The sequence below is a fragment of the Procambarus clarkii genome, chromosome 48 (assembly GCF_040958095.1).
Source record: "Procambarus clarkii isolate CNS0578487 chromosome 48, FALCON_Pclarkii_2.0, whole genome shotgun sequence".
Classification (NCBI taxonomy): domain Eukaryota; kingdom Metazoa; phylum Arthropoda; class Malacostraca; order Decapoda; family Cambaridae; genus Procambarus; species Procambarus clarkii.
Window position 1 is genome coordinate 8,850,342 of NC_091197.1, and position 14,995 is coordinate 8,865,336.

The following is a 14,995-nucleotide window of genomic DNA, read 5'->3' on the forward strand; positions in this document are numbered from 1 at the left end:
ATATATATATATATATATATATATAGCAATGAGAATGATCAAGATCATTCTGATCTTGTTGATCATTACTCCTTGCACTGAAAGGAGTAATGGAAGCCACCTCCATTAACAGCTTCAAAAACAAATGTGATACAACAAGAAATTAATTACACAAAGGGCAAGTACTTATGAGGCAGAGCCCAAAGAGCTACATGTCCCTCCTCAGAGCCCGATAGGGAAGCATACCCATAGATCCCCATAGTGCTTGAAGAAATAAATCTTATTGACATATATGGATTGCACACAAGAAATGTTTAGTTCAAAAAAGCTAAGAAGTGGGTGGAGTTGCAGAGATTAGTAGAAGGATGAAAGAAATTGATTGGTGGAAAGGGGAAGTAGCACAGTTTATAATATGATAATGAAATGGGCTTTATGCATACAAAGGCTAACTTTGTATCCCTAAAAATGGAAGTATGAGAGCAATGTAAAATTATTTAGCAGAAAAAATTAATCAATAGGGACAAAATTCAATAAAAATATTCACAGAAAAAATGGAAGCTTCTTTCAAAAGGAGAGCAGCAGGGATACTGGTGGAGGGCTAAATTGGAAGGTTCATGATAAACATGATAGAATGTTAAATAGTGAAGAAGAACTATGAAGTAGGTGGCAAAAACCTTTCAAAAGTCTAAAAGAATCCAATTCGTAGACACAGTAATAATGAAAGATGGCTATATACAATATTGAAGTTAAAGTCTACAGGAGGCCTACCTATAAAAATAATCTTGTGCACTTTCATTCTCACTGCAATAATGAAACAAAATGAGGCAGAATGATTGGTTAATGTTAAGGTTGTTTATCCAAACAGAATAAGAGTGAAAACTCATTCTCCCAACAGGTAAGAGAGCACGCAACATAAACATGAAGATAGGAACTGTGTACAAAATGTCCACTACAATCAATGCTACATCAGAAACACACACAACCAGGAGCAATGCCTTAAATGAACCTTAGATATGTTGTACTCATAATCAAAGAAGAAAACATTAGGAGACAGTGTATCAACAAGAATGAAAGAAAATGAAGTACTGTATAGCTTTCTCTCTTGCTTAATTATTCCCTCAAAGACATCAAATTTAACACACAATCCTTCACAACTTTTTGTCTTCACCTCATTGACCACACCTCATAGGCTCCTCAATGACCTAATCCCATTTACCTCACTGAACTGAACTACTAATAAAGGAAGCCGGTCGGCCAAGCGGACAGCACACTGGACTTGTGATCCTGTGGTCCTGGGTTCGATCCCAGGCGCCGGCGAGAAACAATGGGCACAGTTTCTTTCACCCTATGCCCCTGTTACCTAGCAGTAAAATAGGTACCTGGGTGTTAGTCAGCTGTCACGGGCTGCTTCCTGGGGGTGGAGGCCTGGTCGAGGACCGGGCCGCGGGGACACTAAAGCCCCGAAATCATCTCAAGATAACCCCTATTATTTATCTTTATATGCACTAGACCACTGTACTGTATACATTTAATAAAGCTCTTGCAAATGAAATGTTATCTAAAAACACTAGAAAAATCTTCCCTTATCATGGAGTTTCTCTGCATCATTGTCAGCACTTTTCTAAACATAATTTATTTTGCAATATTTAAAATAAAAAGACATTTCAGAATTTTTGTTCCTCAAAATTTGAGAAATACTGCAGTGATAAGAAAAAGTGGGTCTACATACAGTATGTAAAAGACTTGTAAGCATGAAAATTTAATACCGAAACCTGTGCCAAACACACAGTAATAACAAGCCCCGAACTCCTGATACAGAAAAGGGACATGTACAAATGGGCATAAAACAAATAACACAAATCAAATATATTTACCATTAGTTAGAAAATAACTCACAAATAAACAAACACATAACGTGTATGCAGTACACTCTGACCACGCCTCCACCGGGAGGCCTGGTCGGAGACTGGGCCGCAGGGCCGTTGAGCCCTAGAAGCTACACAAGGTAAAGTAGATACATCAACAAATAAAAATGCAGATACTCTAGCATTAATAAAAATGATGTACATAATGCACTGTCATACAATAACAGAATTTTTCACATACATGAAGCTAAACAACATGCCAAGGCAACTTACCAATTACTTTCTGTGAACTCCTGAATAACATCAGTCTCGTGATGTTCTGGATATAGGAGCATCACTGGCCACACTAACTCTCCCTTCTCATTCAAATGAACACGAGAGCCCTTGAAGAAACATTCATTGGGTTTCGTTTAATACACTAAAACAAATTAAGAAATAGAAGGCGTTTCATGAAGAGAAATAGCAAATGCTATATCTGTGAGAGATATAGCAAATACAGTACATAGAAAGTTATAATTGTAATGCACAAAATTAAAAAAAAAAATAAAATAAAAAAAATATTCATTTTAGTAAATCCGAGGTAAATTGTTATATAGAACTACTGTATCTGATATTTGCAGTACAAATGTATCCTCAAAGCCAAAATCAATGAAAAGATTGGTCTCCATGTTAATACATACGTATGTTTGGCTGTAATTGTAAGTAACTGCCTAAGTGTAGTTACAGGATTAGAGCTACGCTCGTGATGTCCCGTCTTCTAGTAGGACTTCTAGGAATGTGGAACACTTGGGTCTGTTAATTCTAGATAACCTATCTCTATCTCATTATCTGCATTTAAAGCTAATGACAATATGTAACAAGTACTGTATATTACTTCCTTATATGGTTGTTCCACAATAAATAAATTCCCTGCAGTACTTGATTCTTTTCTTTTCCTTGGTTTATCATGATACTCTCCTGTCAACATGCTGCTGCTCTTAGAAACCACAATCTAGTTCTAAGAAAAAGAAGTCAATACAATCCCTTCTATTGCTAAATTTCCCTCAATTCTACTTTCTTGAAACTACTTTAAATTATTATTAATTAAATGTTAAACAAAAGCAAGAAAATAGAATGCTGCAATCTTCATTCTGATCACCAGCACAAGTTCTACAAGAGACATTCTGCTAAACTTCAATCTACATCATTCACATTTGGTTCATCTCACTTTTTGATCTACATAGGTCACAATGTTCTATTATACAGCAGGACCCCAATTATTTGTGTTTCTTAGATTATCTGGAAAATGAATTATTCAGCACTATTTTTACCAAAATAAAATTACTGAAAAAGAATGTCTAGCAATCTTTTCTTCAATTATCCAAATTTGTAGTTTTCCAGACACCCAGAAGAGCTACTGTTATTAATCTGAATAATTGAAGCCACACTTTACTGTATTTAGGGGCAGTACCCCATAGACCTGTTATCAAAATGTGCAATGGCCTATTGACTTGCATCAAATATGGCAGGATCCTAGTATTCTAAGTTTCCACTGATAGCAACAGCATTGTCCATGAAACTGATTACCGTAATTCCTGCTCCAGTTATTTTGAATCAAGGACACTAAAGCAATTTCACAATTTTACACTGCCAAAAATAATGAGGGGACGGGAACTTTATCAAGCAATAAGCTTCCAATGAATCAATCTAAGCTTGATAAACGATTGTACATTTATAATCGAGACTGTTCTCATCGAGGCCACTAGAGATGCTGGCTTTCGGGCAAATTTAGGTAAATACTAACATTTAGAAAACAGTACTGACAAGGTATCATACTGACATGGTAGCAGGAACTACTTTTCAACACGTGACACACAGTAAAATAAACAAATTGGCATAATACACACCTGTGATGTGGGATGACAAGGTTCCAGATCTGACAGGGAAACAGAGGAAGAACCTTTCAAGCCTGCAGTCCCAAGACGTATACCACGATTCTTAATGGCATTTATCAGATTTTCTTCTTCTTCAAATTTTCTATTTTCTTCTTTAACTTTTTTCCGCATATCTCTCTCCACCAATTTCTATTTTAGGAGAAAATATAACGTGTACCTTTTTTTTTTAACTTTGTAAAACATTCAATTTAATTAAGAATGGAAAATGTAATGTACTACAGAGAATCCTTTAAAATGCGACAAAAATATAAGCAATAACTTCTGATGTTGCATCACTTATGTTTTAGATCTTACTCATAGTCATCTTATCTACTAAAAATCACACTAGCAATCAAAATAATTATTGAGGACTGACCATAGTGAAATGTTATTTTCTGAACAAAAACTCCCAGATCCTTCTATAATGAACTACATAGAGTACGGCACATGTATACGATCCACTCAGGACTCGTATCACTTGACAGGCTCTCTTTCATCTTCAATATGACACAATTCATGATACACACCTGGCAGCACAAAACCAGGATCATCCCTTTTCCTCACCATTGAAACAAATGAAGAATTACTGGGCCCATGTTACAGACTGAGCACTAGGAGGAACATTCTCCCCCAACCAGAGCAAACTCAGAACAGCCACTAACAAGGCACTGGGCATGCTCAGGGAAGAAAAGAATACCACCACCTAACCCCTAAATAAGGAAGGAAGGGAAAAGGGGGAGAGGCTCTGGGACAGCATCACTGCATACAAATTAAATCTTTAAGGAAAAAGTAATGACAGTGTAATTCAACAATAGTAAAAAGCTTAGAACACCACCAGCAGCCACAATGGCAGGAGTCCAATGTGAGCACCTGGGAAGGACAAACAGGGACTGCAGTCAAGACCAGAGTGTGAACTGATCTTGTGAGAAGTACAAAACAAGATACACATGGGAGGAACACAAGCCTCAAGATGCCTTAAAAAGGCGAGTGAGGAAGCACACCCAAAAACTAACGTCCACCAACTGTTTACCGAGACACAATGTTAACAGTTGTAATCGGAAAGAGTACCCCAGGTACAACTCATGGTAAACCCCCAATCTAAGCTGCATACACAAAAGGAAGACCAAACCTGCACCCAAGAAAACGATAACAAAGAGGGAACTGGGATAAAAACTGAACTCCTGTGAAGTGTACAAGCATGGGGGCCCTAGAGGAGGATCACCAACAATATCTTAAGTAGACTGAATAGTCAAACCAGGCAGACCTCCTCCATGCAAAAACCAAATAAAGAAAAACTCTGCAAAAGTACAACAACAACAGGAGGAACAGGAAACATGGCTGCTGCCATAAGTATGCGTGCTGTGCAGCACCAATGCTCCCCAACCAGCAACACCACCACCACCTCCTACCCAGGGCCAAACAAAGGCCACAAAACCCCAGCTGGTCCCCAAGGATGGGGTAAATGCAGAGCAGCAGGAACCCCAACGGAAGCGAAGGCAACCCTAGAACCCAAGAGTAGTACTTACAGGACGCTTAGGGAAGGCAGCACTCAGCTCATGCAGTCCCAGTACGCTACGTTACTCCTGGCAACCACTCAACAAACAGTAGGAAAACACCAGATTTTTGGAAACAATGGATTTCCTGCACAAAATCTAGCAGGAAACTGAAGCCAGAGCTGACAGACGCCCCAGAACGCTTCAGCCTATGAACCGAGGTGTGAGTAGCTGGCGCAAGGATCCGGGGCTCTCCCCTCCCCCACCCGGGGTGGGGGGAGCCCCGGATCCTTGCGCTGTGCGGAAAAGCGGCACGGCGGCGGTGAATGATGTTTGCTTGTTTCGTTTGTTTTCTTTTGGGGAGTTCTGTTTCTCTGTTCAGTCTTAGATTTTTTGCAATTTCCTATCATGTGGGGTTTGTTTTGAGATGCCTACCTTTCTGGGTGCCTAGCCCTGGTTGATAGCAGATAGAATAACCCCAAATACAAGGGGAGTTTTCCTAGAGCCATTGCTCCCTACACCTCTCTTAGGGGCCATGTTCTGGCTAGTGGTCCCTGGTAGGCAGAACTCCATTGACTGAAGCCCCAGACTAATATAGCATATATCAGTCCGATAGCTCCAGGGAGCTGAAAGGGTTCCCCACAGAAAGAGTCATAACATGTAGTCTTGGTACAGTACCGTACTTCTAATTTTCACTTGCAGGGGGAAATTTAATAGTCATGATTCATTTCACGGCATTATAGAGATCTAATACTCTCAAGTGGTGGCTTGAATTAGGTTCTCCACTGTCTCCCTTCCCTAGACACCTCATAGTATCACTTGCAAAGATGCCTTTGCAAAGATGGGGATAAAAGTGTTGACAACCTGGCAAGTGATATAAATCTTGAGTGTCCTATGGGAGCATCTGAAGGGCCTCAGCACTAAAATAATTTGTGAAATTAGTAATTATAGTACAGCATTAATAGGCTGCAACGGTTATCATAATCACTAGGGTGAACAGTAAAATACTATGCAAATATAAGGAGGGTTTGAAACATTAAATTCATTAAATTCAGATCATTCTATTACTTTTGTAATATGGCAATTATCTTTATATTAAAATACCTCATTCGTGTACAGAGAATAAGGGGGCATAACTAAGAAAATTAAAAGTTGTTCAATTTCAATAAAAATTTTTGGACAGAATAGAACTGCTAAGACCTCCTACTGACAGAATTTTCAGCCCCGTAAGACAATATTTCTTGTAAACAAAAATGAAAAGAAAAGGCACATTTTCAAAACTAACAAAATATAAATGTTATGTTTTTTTGTTATCTCTAATGCACTTAGCTATCATAATGCCCTTTAATCTTGAATTTGTATCAGATATTTCTATTCTACATATGTCTAGTTGTAGTAAAAAAAAAAAAAACTTCCATTATGTGCACAATATAATAATAGTTTAATTTCCTATAATGGTCAAAACAATACTTTCTTACTCATGGAAAAATCTGAAATAAGGGAAACTTTTAAGGAAAATATCATGAATAGTAGAGAATTTTCTATCTGCATTAATTGGATAGAAGATGGATAAAGTACAGCACAACAAGGAAATGGTGCTGTACTGTACTTTAATTTTCAGTACATATGCATTTATAAAAAAAATTGAGCAATGCAGTACTCAAAATTTCAGCAAATGTAGAATACAGTATAACTATATACTGTATCTGCATTAGTAAGGAAAATAAGCAATAGCCAGTACTCTTTAATTTTCAGTAAATGTTTGTAAGCAAGAAAATCTCTCAACTATACATTAAATCCCCACAAACAAATGTAAAGGTTCACCTTTTCTCTGACTGCTGTTAATCTGCTAGTTTTTAGCTTCTGATTGGTGGATTCAATTCTGAGGCCTCTATCACACCACGTGATGACTTCATCCCAGGATTGTAATTTTGTAGCACAGTCCATTGCTCTTACAATAGCTTTCGGATAGTCTGGCTTAAATTCAACAGCCTTTTCACAGTCTTTGATTGCCGATCGATAATTACCTAAAATAAATCATGAAACATGGACTCAATATTACAAGAAACAGTTGTAGTCTTGGGAAAGCTATCAAGGATATTTAAAACCAAATTCTATGGTTCGTTTTCATTCTGAGTTGGCAAGGTTTTAGTTCACTCAGGAACGGCCCTGCTACCTTTTGAAAATGAGTTTTGAGGCTGGGGACGTGTGAAATAAACTAGGTGTGGTTAAATATTTTTGCAGACATGTTCATTTGGTAGTTGTCTATTATTGGTTGAAATGAAGATTTCACTAAGTGAAATTAGCCATAGAGCACAGGAAATGCATCCTGAAGGCATCTACGAAAAAAGATTTTGAAGACAGAACAAATGCAAAAGAAATTAAAAAAAAAAAGGCAATATAGATGAAATAAAAAGAGATGAAAGAGAAATCACTGAAATAATGAACAGATATAAAATAAATGTTTTGAAGATGTTGATTGTGTTAACAACATGAAAGAGTATTAAAATACTGCATAGACAGGATAATTTATATTAACGTGTATCAATTTTTTTTTTGCCAAGATACTAATCATAAGGAAACTACTGAATTTTTTTCAACAAATACTCTGATAACTTACCAAGATGCCAATGTGCAGCCGCCCTATTGTTATGGAGCTGGGCATTTGTTTCATTATCTGGACACTTTTGTTTCAAGCCCTCTGAAAAGTTGGCAACTGCAAGTCGGTATTTCTTGTATTTAAACTGTAAATTGCCTTCCTCCTTATAATTTTGTGCAACCTCTGAAAAAAAATCAAAGTGGCATACTGCATTAACCCTCCAAGTTGTACATACATAGACAAACCTATAGAGTAGCTTATGCCTTTGCCTTGAGACAAGTAGATATACTATTTCTGCCGTAAATCATTAGTTCTCCGAGTTTCAACCATGTGAAGGTGAGGGGGGAAAAAGCAAGGTTCCAGTAGAGGGTAGACCACCAAGTCCTGCCAAGGAGCAGATGTGATCACCGATTATTACGGGGGGTTAATGGCTTCATAAGAGCACTCGCAGACGTTTGCTGTGGAGGAGAATCTTGGGCAAAGAGTAAAACCTTAGACTTAGAAGACCAGAGAACTTAATTACTGCAGTAGGCCAAGATGCTGATCCTCATGAGAGAGAGCTACTGAAGAACCATCCTGGTAAGTATGAAAAAACATTCTGGGAGTCAGATTCAGCTCTTTTTTTTTTTGTACAAGAGTTCTTACATTCTTGTACAGCCACTAGCATGCATAGCATTTCGGGCAAGTCCTTAATCCTAATTTTTCTCACATACACACTTAGGTAATTACTGGTAGTTCCTGTAACTCCACTTAGGTAATTACACACACACACACACACACACAGCACGGGTGGGACCCAAACAAGGGGACACAGGTGGAAACTTAGTACCCAGATGAGTCACAGAGGTTAGAAAGAATTTTTTCAGTGTCTAGAGTAGATAATAAATGGAATGCACTAGGCAGTGATGTGGTGGAGGCTGACTCCATACACAGTTTCAAATGTAGATATGATAGAGCCCAGTAGGCTCAGGAATCTGTACACCAGTTGATTGACAGTTGAGAGGCGGGACCAAAGAGACAAAGCTCAACCCCCGCAAGCATAATTAGGAAAACACAAGAATCAAACAAGAATCCAATCCTGTTCCAATCCTGAGAACTTGACTCACAAGATGTTTAAATCAGTCAGGCTAAACCATCCTCTAAATAAGGAAATCCACAAGTATTTATTTGCATGTGTCTGAAACATTGCAAGTATGTCATAAAAGGACTGTTAAGACAAATGTTCAAGCAGGGTCAAAGCCCAAACGTGGAAAAGTAACCTAGTTTGGGAAAGAAAGCATGGTGAGTTGTGCTAATAATAAAATATTAGTTCATCACATTTTAGAATTACAAAGTACAGTATAAATGTCTTTTCACCACATCACAAAGAAATCACAATGACATGATATATCAATGAGAAAATCATTTCGGACAATGATTTGACATGAACCAGCATTCTGATGATTCCCAGACACCTGCCTAAACCCAATCAACCATAATAGGACAAAAGCCTATCAACCCGGAACTCTACTGGGAGGTCTTGGAGGCCTGAACCGATACCAACCAGGATTTTATGATTGCCCTCCAACACTCTGGCCTATGGATAATGGTGCTCACACTCTTACCTTCAGCTACTCTTAACCCAAGGTTAAGGTGATAAAAGGGGAGCGTAAGAGTGTGAACACCATTACCCGCAGGCCAGAGTGTAGGAGGGCCTATCATAAAATCCTGGTTGGCCAGTTTGGGTCTTCAGAACCTCCCAGTGAACTCAGTAGAGTTCTGTGTTGATAAGCTTTTATCCTATAATAGCTGAGTGGGCTAAGGCAGACATCTGGGACTCACCAGAATGCCGGTTCAAGTCCTCTTATAGCCCCAAAATGATTTTCTTATCTTCTATACACATCTTTATTTCAAACACAGTTCCGTTGAATAGAAACACCGAATTTACCTTACCTTGTGGAGAGTTGTGGTCTGGGTCAAATTTTAGTTGTGCCAACCCCTCACTGAGTGGGTTGATAGGTGCCTCTGCTTCGGTGACACCCTCACCCTGAATATACGGTGCAAACAGGGGATGTTCTGCCATTTGCTGTTGGTATCATATGTTATGTTAGGAAAGTAAGCTCTAACTTACACTTATGTAAGCATTAGAATGCAGTGTACAAAATTAGATTAAAAACAATTAATGACTAATAATGAAATCATTATTAATCAATTAATTATTAATAATGATTATTCATGAACACTTTCATAGACAATATTATGGAACAATAGAAAAAAAAGTTACTAACTTCCTTCCAGTTTTCTTCAGTCCATCCTCCTTCGTATTTAGACTTGCCCATAGCACTGATGTGGCTATCGAGGTCTTGTTCAAGCTGCTTGCATAGTTCGGCACGTTCCTCAGGTGTCCAGTCCTCTTTCCCACCTAACTTCTCCTTAATTATTTTCTCTTTCCATTCCTCTGCCATAGTTGAATCTCTAAGTGTTCAAACTGAAAAAAAAAATAAAACTGTAAATAAAACTGGATAAAATTCAAGCAGCTAAATAGAATACAGTATACTAAAGGTCTATTAACCAACATATTATTTATTTTCTATTTACAGTAGTTTTCCATTGTCGGGGACAGGAAACTTGTTGGATTTATTGAGGTCCTGAGGTTCTCAAAGTAGTCAAAAACTTACTATTCTCAGAAATACAATCCACAAAAGTTGTCTAACTCCTGGGTATCCAATAACTGCTAGGTAAACAGAGGCATCTGGTGAAAGGAAACTATTCAAATGTTTGTCTTGCCTGTTAATCAAACCTGGAACCTTATACTGCAGGTTACTAATGAACAGTTCCAACCAAAAACATTAACCTAGAAATAAAACAATATTTAACAACATTTTGGAAGAAGCCAATGTGTGAAAAGTACGAGTAGTTGTTTATATTCATGTACAGGTACTGTATATGTAGGACAGAAAACCAGAGATACTTTTTCATTCACAGGGTTATGAACTTATGGAACCACCTACCTGGCAATTTCTGAAAATGCCAAAACATTGCTGCAGTTTAAAATCTAGCTGGACAAAAATCATGAAAATCAGGGGACCTTTGACAAGCTACAGTATTAGGTTTTCTTCAAAATAGATCCTGCCTTACAAACCTGCTCACATTTTTGGAAATGGTAACTAGCTACTCGGACAAATGTACTTCCGGTGGATGTATTATGTGTATATGGATTTTTGCTAAAGCCTTTGATAAGGTATCACATGAAAGACTGACAAGGAAATTACAGGCACACGAAATGGGGTCCTGATATTACAGTCGGGTTCGTTCTCGACTCACAATCAAGAATTCCGGGTTCGAATTCCAGGTGGGACAGAAATGGTTGGGCATATTTTCTATCACTTAATACCCTGTTCACCTAGCAGTAAGTAGATAGTCATGAGTTAGTCAGGGGGGAAGGGGGGGGGGGACTTCAATATAAACTTAACGTGTATGAAAAAGCACTGACTGGCTGCCTGCCAGTCCATTTTGAGGCCAACTTATTTTGTCATACACATCAATGCTATAGATGAGAATATTACAAACTACATCATCAAATTTGCATATGACAAAGATTTATGTTAAAGTGGGAACTGAAAATGATATTGAAACCTTATAAAATTTACATAAACTCCACAAATGGTCAAATGACTGGCAATTTTTGTTAATATCAACAGATGCAAGACCTTGCATGTGGGGCACAGCAACCCACATCACAACCATAAAATTAATAACATAGAAGTGCAGCAGATTGATGAAGAAAAAGACCTTGGAATCAAAATCCCCCATTCACTGAAAGTTGAAGAACAATTAGAAGCAGCAGTAAAAAAAAAAAAAAAGTTAACCGAAAAATCTAGCGTTCCTTTGACTTTAAGGAAAAGAAGGTAGTGATTAAATTGTATAAATCTCCTATGGAGTGCCCCAATTTGGATTACTATATCCAAGCATGGAGACCTCATCTTCAAAAGGACATAGCTGCTCTGGAGAAAATGCAACACCGGGCAATAAAAATCATTCCAGAACTAAGTCAACTCTCATACCAGGAACGGTTGCGGGCCGCAGAGCTAACAACACTGCAAACCAGACATAAGGCTGATCTCATCGAAACTTTTAAAATAAATACTGAACAATTTGGAGCATGCTGATCCAGACTATTTCTTCAAAACTTCAGATATAACACAATCAGGGAGTAACTGTTTCAAGCTCAACAAGCCACAATGTAGGACTGAAAGCAGGAAATGATTTTTCACCCACAGGGTTATAAATCTATGGAACTGCCTATGCACCGAAGCCATAAATAACAAAACTGTTAAATTTTAAAATCAAACTGGAAAAAATCATTAGTGCAAATGGGGGGGGGGGGGACCTATGACAAGCCACTGGCTTCCTGTCCTCATCGAGGTCATGAGTTTGTAAGTGGCCCTCGGGAAAATTAAGGTAAATTTTGTGTTTAATCATTTTTGTGGGCATCCAGATGTGTAGCATTTACATCAGCGGGCGCTGCTCTTACAAAGCCCGGATTATGTCTACCATATCACTGAGCTTCATTTAATAAGTTCAACACTCAACATAAGTTGAGTTTTAAAATATACTTGTAAAAGATCATCAAGGCAAATGAGGGGGGGGGGGGGACCATTGACAAGCCTCTGACTTCCTGTCCTCATCAAAGCCACTAGGGTTAGTGGCCCCTCAGGTAAATTGGGTAAAAATAACTATATGCCTGTCAAGTAATAGACTTTAACTGTCAATTGTATTATATTTGGTTTTAATATTGACCAATCCCATGTATATGAAACGTACAAATTTTGTGTCCGAAATAGTAAAAATGGGGACTGGTTGTTCGAGACACGAGACGTTTCGAAGAAGCTTGTTTTGTTGTTAAAAGCGTATATATTGCTATGCTAGGCTGTATCTATTTATTTATTTATATATATACAAGAAGGTACATTGGGTTTGTGAGAATACATAGCATAGTACAGTAATTGCACTCTTGTAAAGCCACTAGTACACGCAGCGTTTCGGGCAGAAATGTATCAGCTTAGGTTAGGATGTATGGGGCTCAGCTGGGTTAGGTTAGGCTAGGTTGGGTTGAGCCATGTTAAGTAGGCATCAAAACCCGCTGGCGAACCGTGTTGTATATAAAGTGAAGAATATTCGGTAAAAATAGTGCACGCGATGGGTGATGATGAGCTCCTGCTAAACCCTTCTTCTTTTTCTTGATAATAGGTGCAGTTTGAATGAAGGGTTTGTCCTCACCAGTACAGATGTTGGGAGACGCCTTTATGTTGAGGATGATATGAGTGTCAAAGGTGCTTGTTGCGTTGTATTGTAGATAGAGGAGCGGCGACTACAACAAAGGTGTATGTTAGAGGGAGACACTTGCCGCACCTCAGGGCGGTGTGTTGTGTTTATGGCGTCAGCTGATCCATGGTGTTCCGACGAGGCTGTGGTGTTTTCTGTGTTTAGCTAATAATAATAATAATATTTTATTTGGGAAAAGTACATACATAATTGCAGTTACAAATATTCTGATTGATTTATAGATAGAGCTAGTACATACAATACGTAAAGCCACGAGAACGCATAAGGTTTCGGGCAGCGCTGGCGCACCAACCTGCGCCCTGTTGGTGGCGCCAGGTATAAATGCGGCGCGGGTCAGATGTGACCCAATTTGTTGGTCGACTGGAGATATTTAACCAGTGCTTTGACTATTTGGTATTTTTCCTGTAACGAGAGGTCAACTACTCCTAATATATGCTCGATGGTAAAGGGTATTTTAAGAGCGATAAATACTTGTTTGAAATTTACTCTATCACTATGCCAACCCTATAGAGCGTATCTATTTAATGTCTATTTAGCAACCCTATAGAGACAATTCTATAACCAATGTACCAACGATGTGTCAATATTTCATTCAAAATGATCTGCTACCAGATATTTTAGCCAAATATTCCGTTTGCTAACTGTAGGTAGTAACTAAGAGTGATTGTAACCTATCCACCGCTGCCCACTGGATGGGGGGCGGTGTGCAGGACAAACATATCAATTGTGACACTAGCTCTCCACATATGTCAATTACTTAACTTAGAAACTGTACTTGTGGTCGATCTCGAACCCATTTATGATGTGACGACTTATACTGAATTTTGTAACTAGCTCATCAAGATTGTAACTTGCTTAGCTAAATGAATTGTGGGGTTCAGTCCCTGAGCCCATTATGTGCCTCTGTAACCCTTTCCACTACCGCCCACAGGATGGGTATGGGGTGCATAATAAATGAACTAAACTAAACTCATGAGTTCTATTACACCTATCAAGGAAAAGTTTCAAATCAAGATTTCGTTCAATATAAGAACCATGATATAAGATGATAGCAGTGATTACAATGGTGAAGTTGCTTTCATACATTTTTCACATTAATGGTCACAAATTGCTCAGCTGAGCGTTCATTTTCTCAGTTGAAGTATATTTTAAATCTCAGCAGAAGTTTTATGCAACAAGGCAGGATTGATGTCAGAAGCGGCTGTCGTACGAAAGATTCTGCCCGAAACGCTGCGCGTACTAGTGGCTTTACAAGAATGTAAATACTGTACTATCCAATGTATTCTCACAAACCCAATGTACCTTCCTGTATATATATAAATAAATAAATAAAATAAAATAAATTAGATTTTAGGATCTGATCAAAGACTTTGCAATTAGAACAAGTAGGAGAAAACTTTTGAAATATAAATAAGTGTAGTAATGTATAAAATTAAACATTAATTTCCATCTTACTCTAAGTTCTATTTCATTTCGAAAAATGAGATGTTCTTTTATGGTTTATTATTGTTTATGTTTCGAAATAGATATATATATTGGGGCACCACAGTCTGTTAAGTGTTAAGGGTCTCTTAAGGTCTTAATCCGGCCCTGTCCTCTAATTATATGCAACGCTCTCAGTGTAATAATGTAAGTTGTAGTGTTAGACACATTCATCTTAGGAATTTTCCGTGTGTGAGAGTTTGTTTTAGGTGATGCCACTGCTTATTCATTTATTTACTCAGACAAAGAAAGTAATTGTGATTAGTAGAAAAAGTTAATAAGTTTCAGTGTGTACATGTAGTAATAAGTTTTAGTGTGTACATGTAGTACACACTAAAT

The 14,995-nt window shown here is 38.0% G+C and overlaps 1 protein-coding gene across 2 annotated transcripts in view; it reads right to left on the reverse strand.

Annotated features, from left to right (window-relative positions):
* The window catches only part of Dpit47 (DNA polymerase interacting tpr containing protein of 47kD), a 17,638-nt gene extending 4,347 nt beyond the window's left edge, over positions 1-13,291 (reverse strand). Inside the window, exons 1-7 of one of the 2 annotated variants that reach the window (XM_045752843.2) lie at positions 13,109-13,274; positions 10,117-10,316; positions 9,782-9,914; positions 7,871-8,032; positions 7,075-7,277; positions 3,731-3,907; positions 2,118-2,227 (exon numbers count right to left, since the gene is read on the reverse strand). In XM_045752843.2, the coding sequence (XP_045608799.1) occupies positions 2,118-2,227; positions 3,731-3,907; positions 7,075-7,277; positions 7,871-8,032; positions 9,782-9,914; positions 10,117-10,293 (962 nt within the window). In that variant the 5' untranslated portion in view covers positions 10,294-10,316; positions 13,109-13,274. Of the gene's footprint in view, positions 1-2,117; positions 2,228-3,730; positions 3,908-7,074; positions 7,278-7,870; positions 8,033-9,781; positions 9,915-10,116; positions 10,317-13,108 lie in introns of both variants that reach the window. The other variant, XM_045752845.2, reaches the window with a different exon arrangement.
* Positions 13,292-14,995: the final 1,704 nt, after the last annotated feature.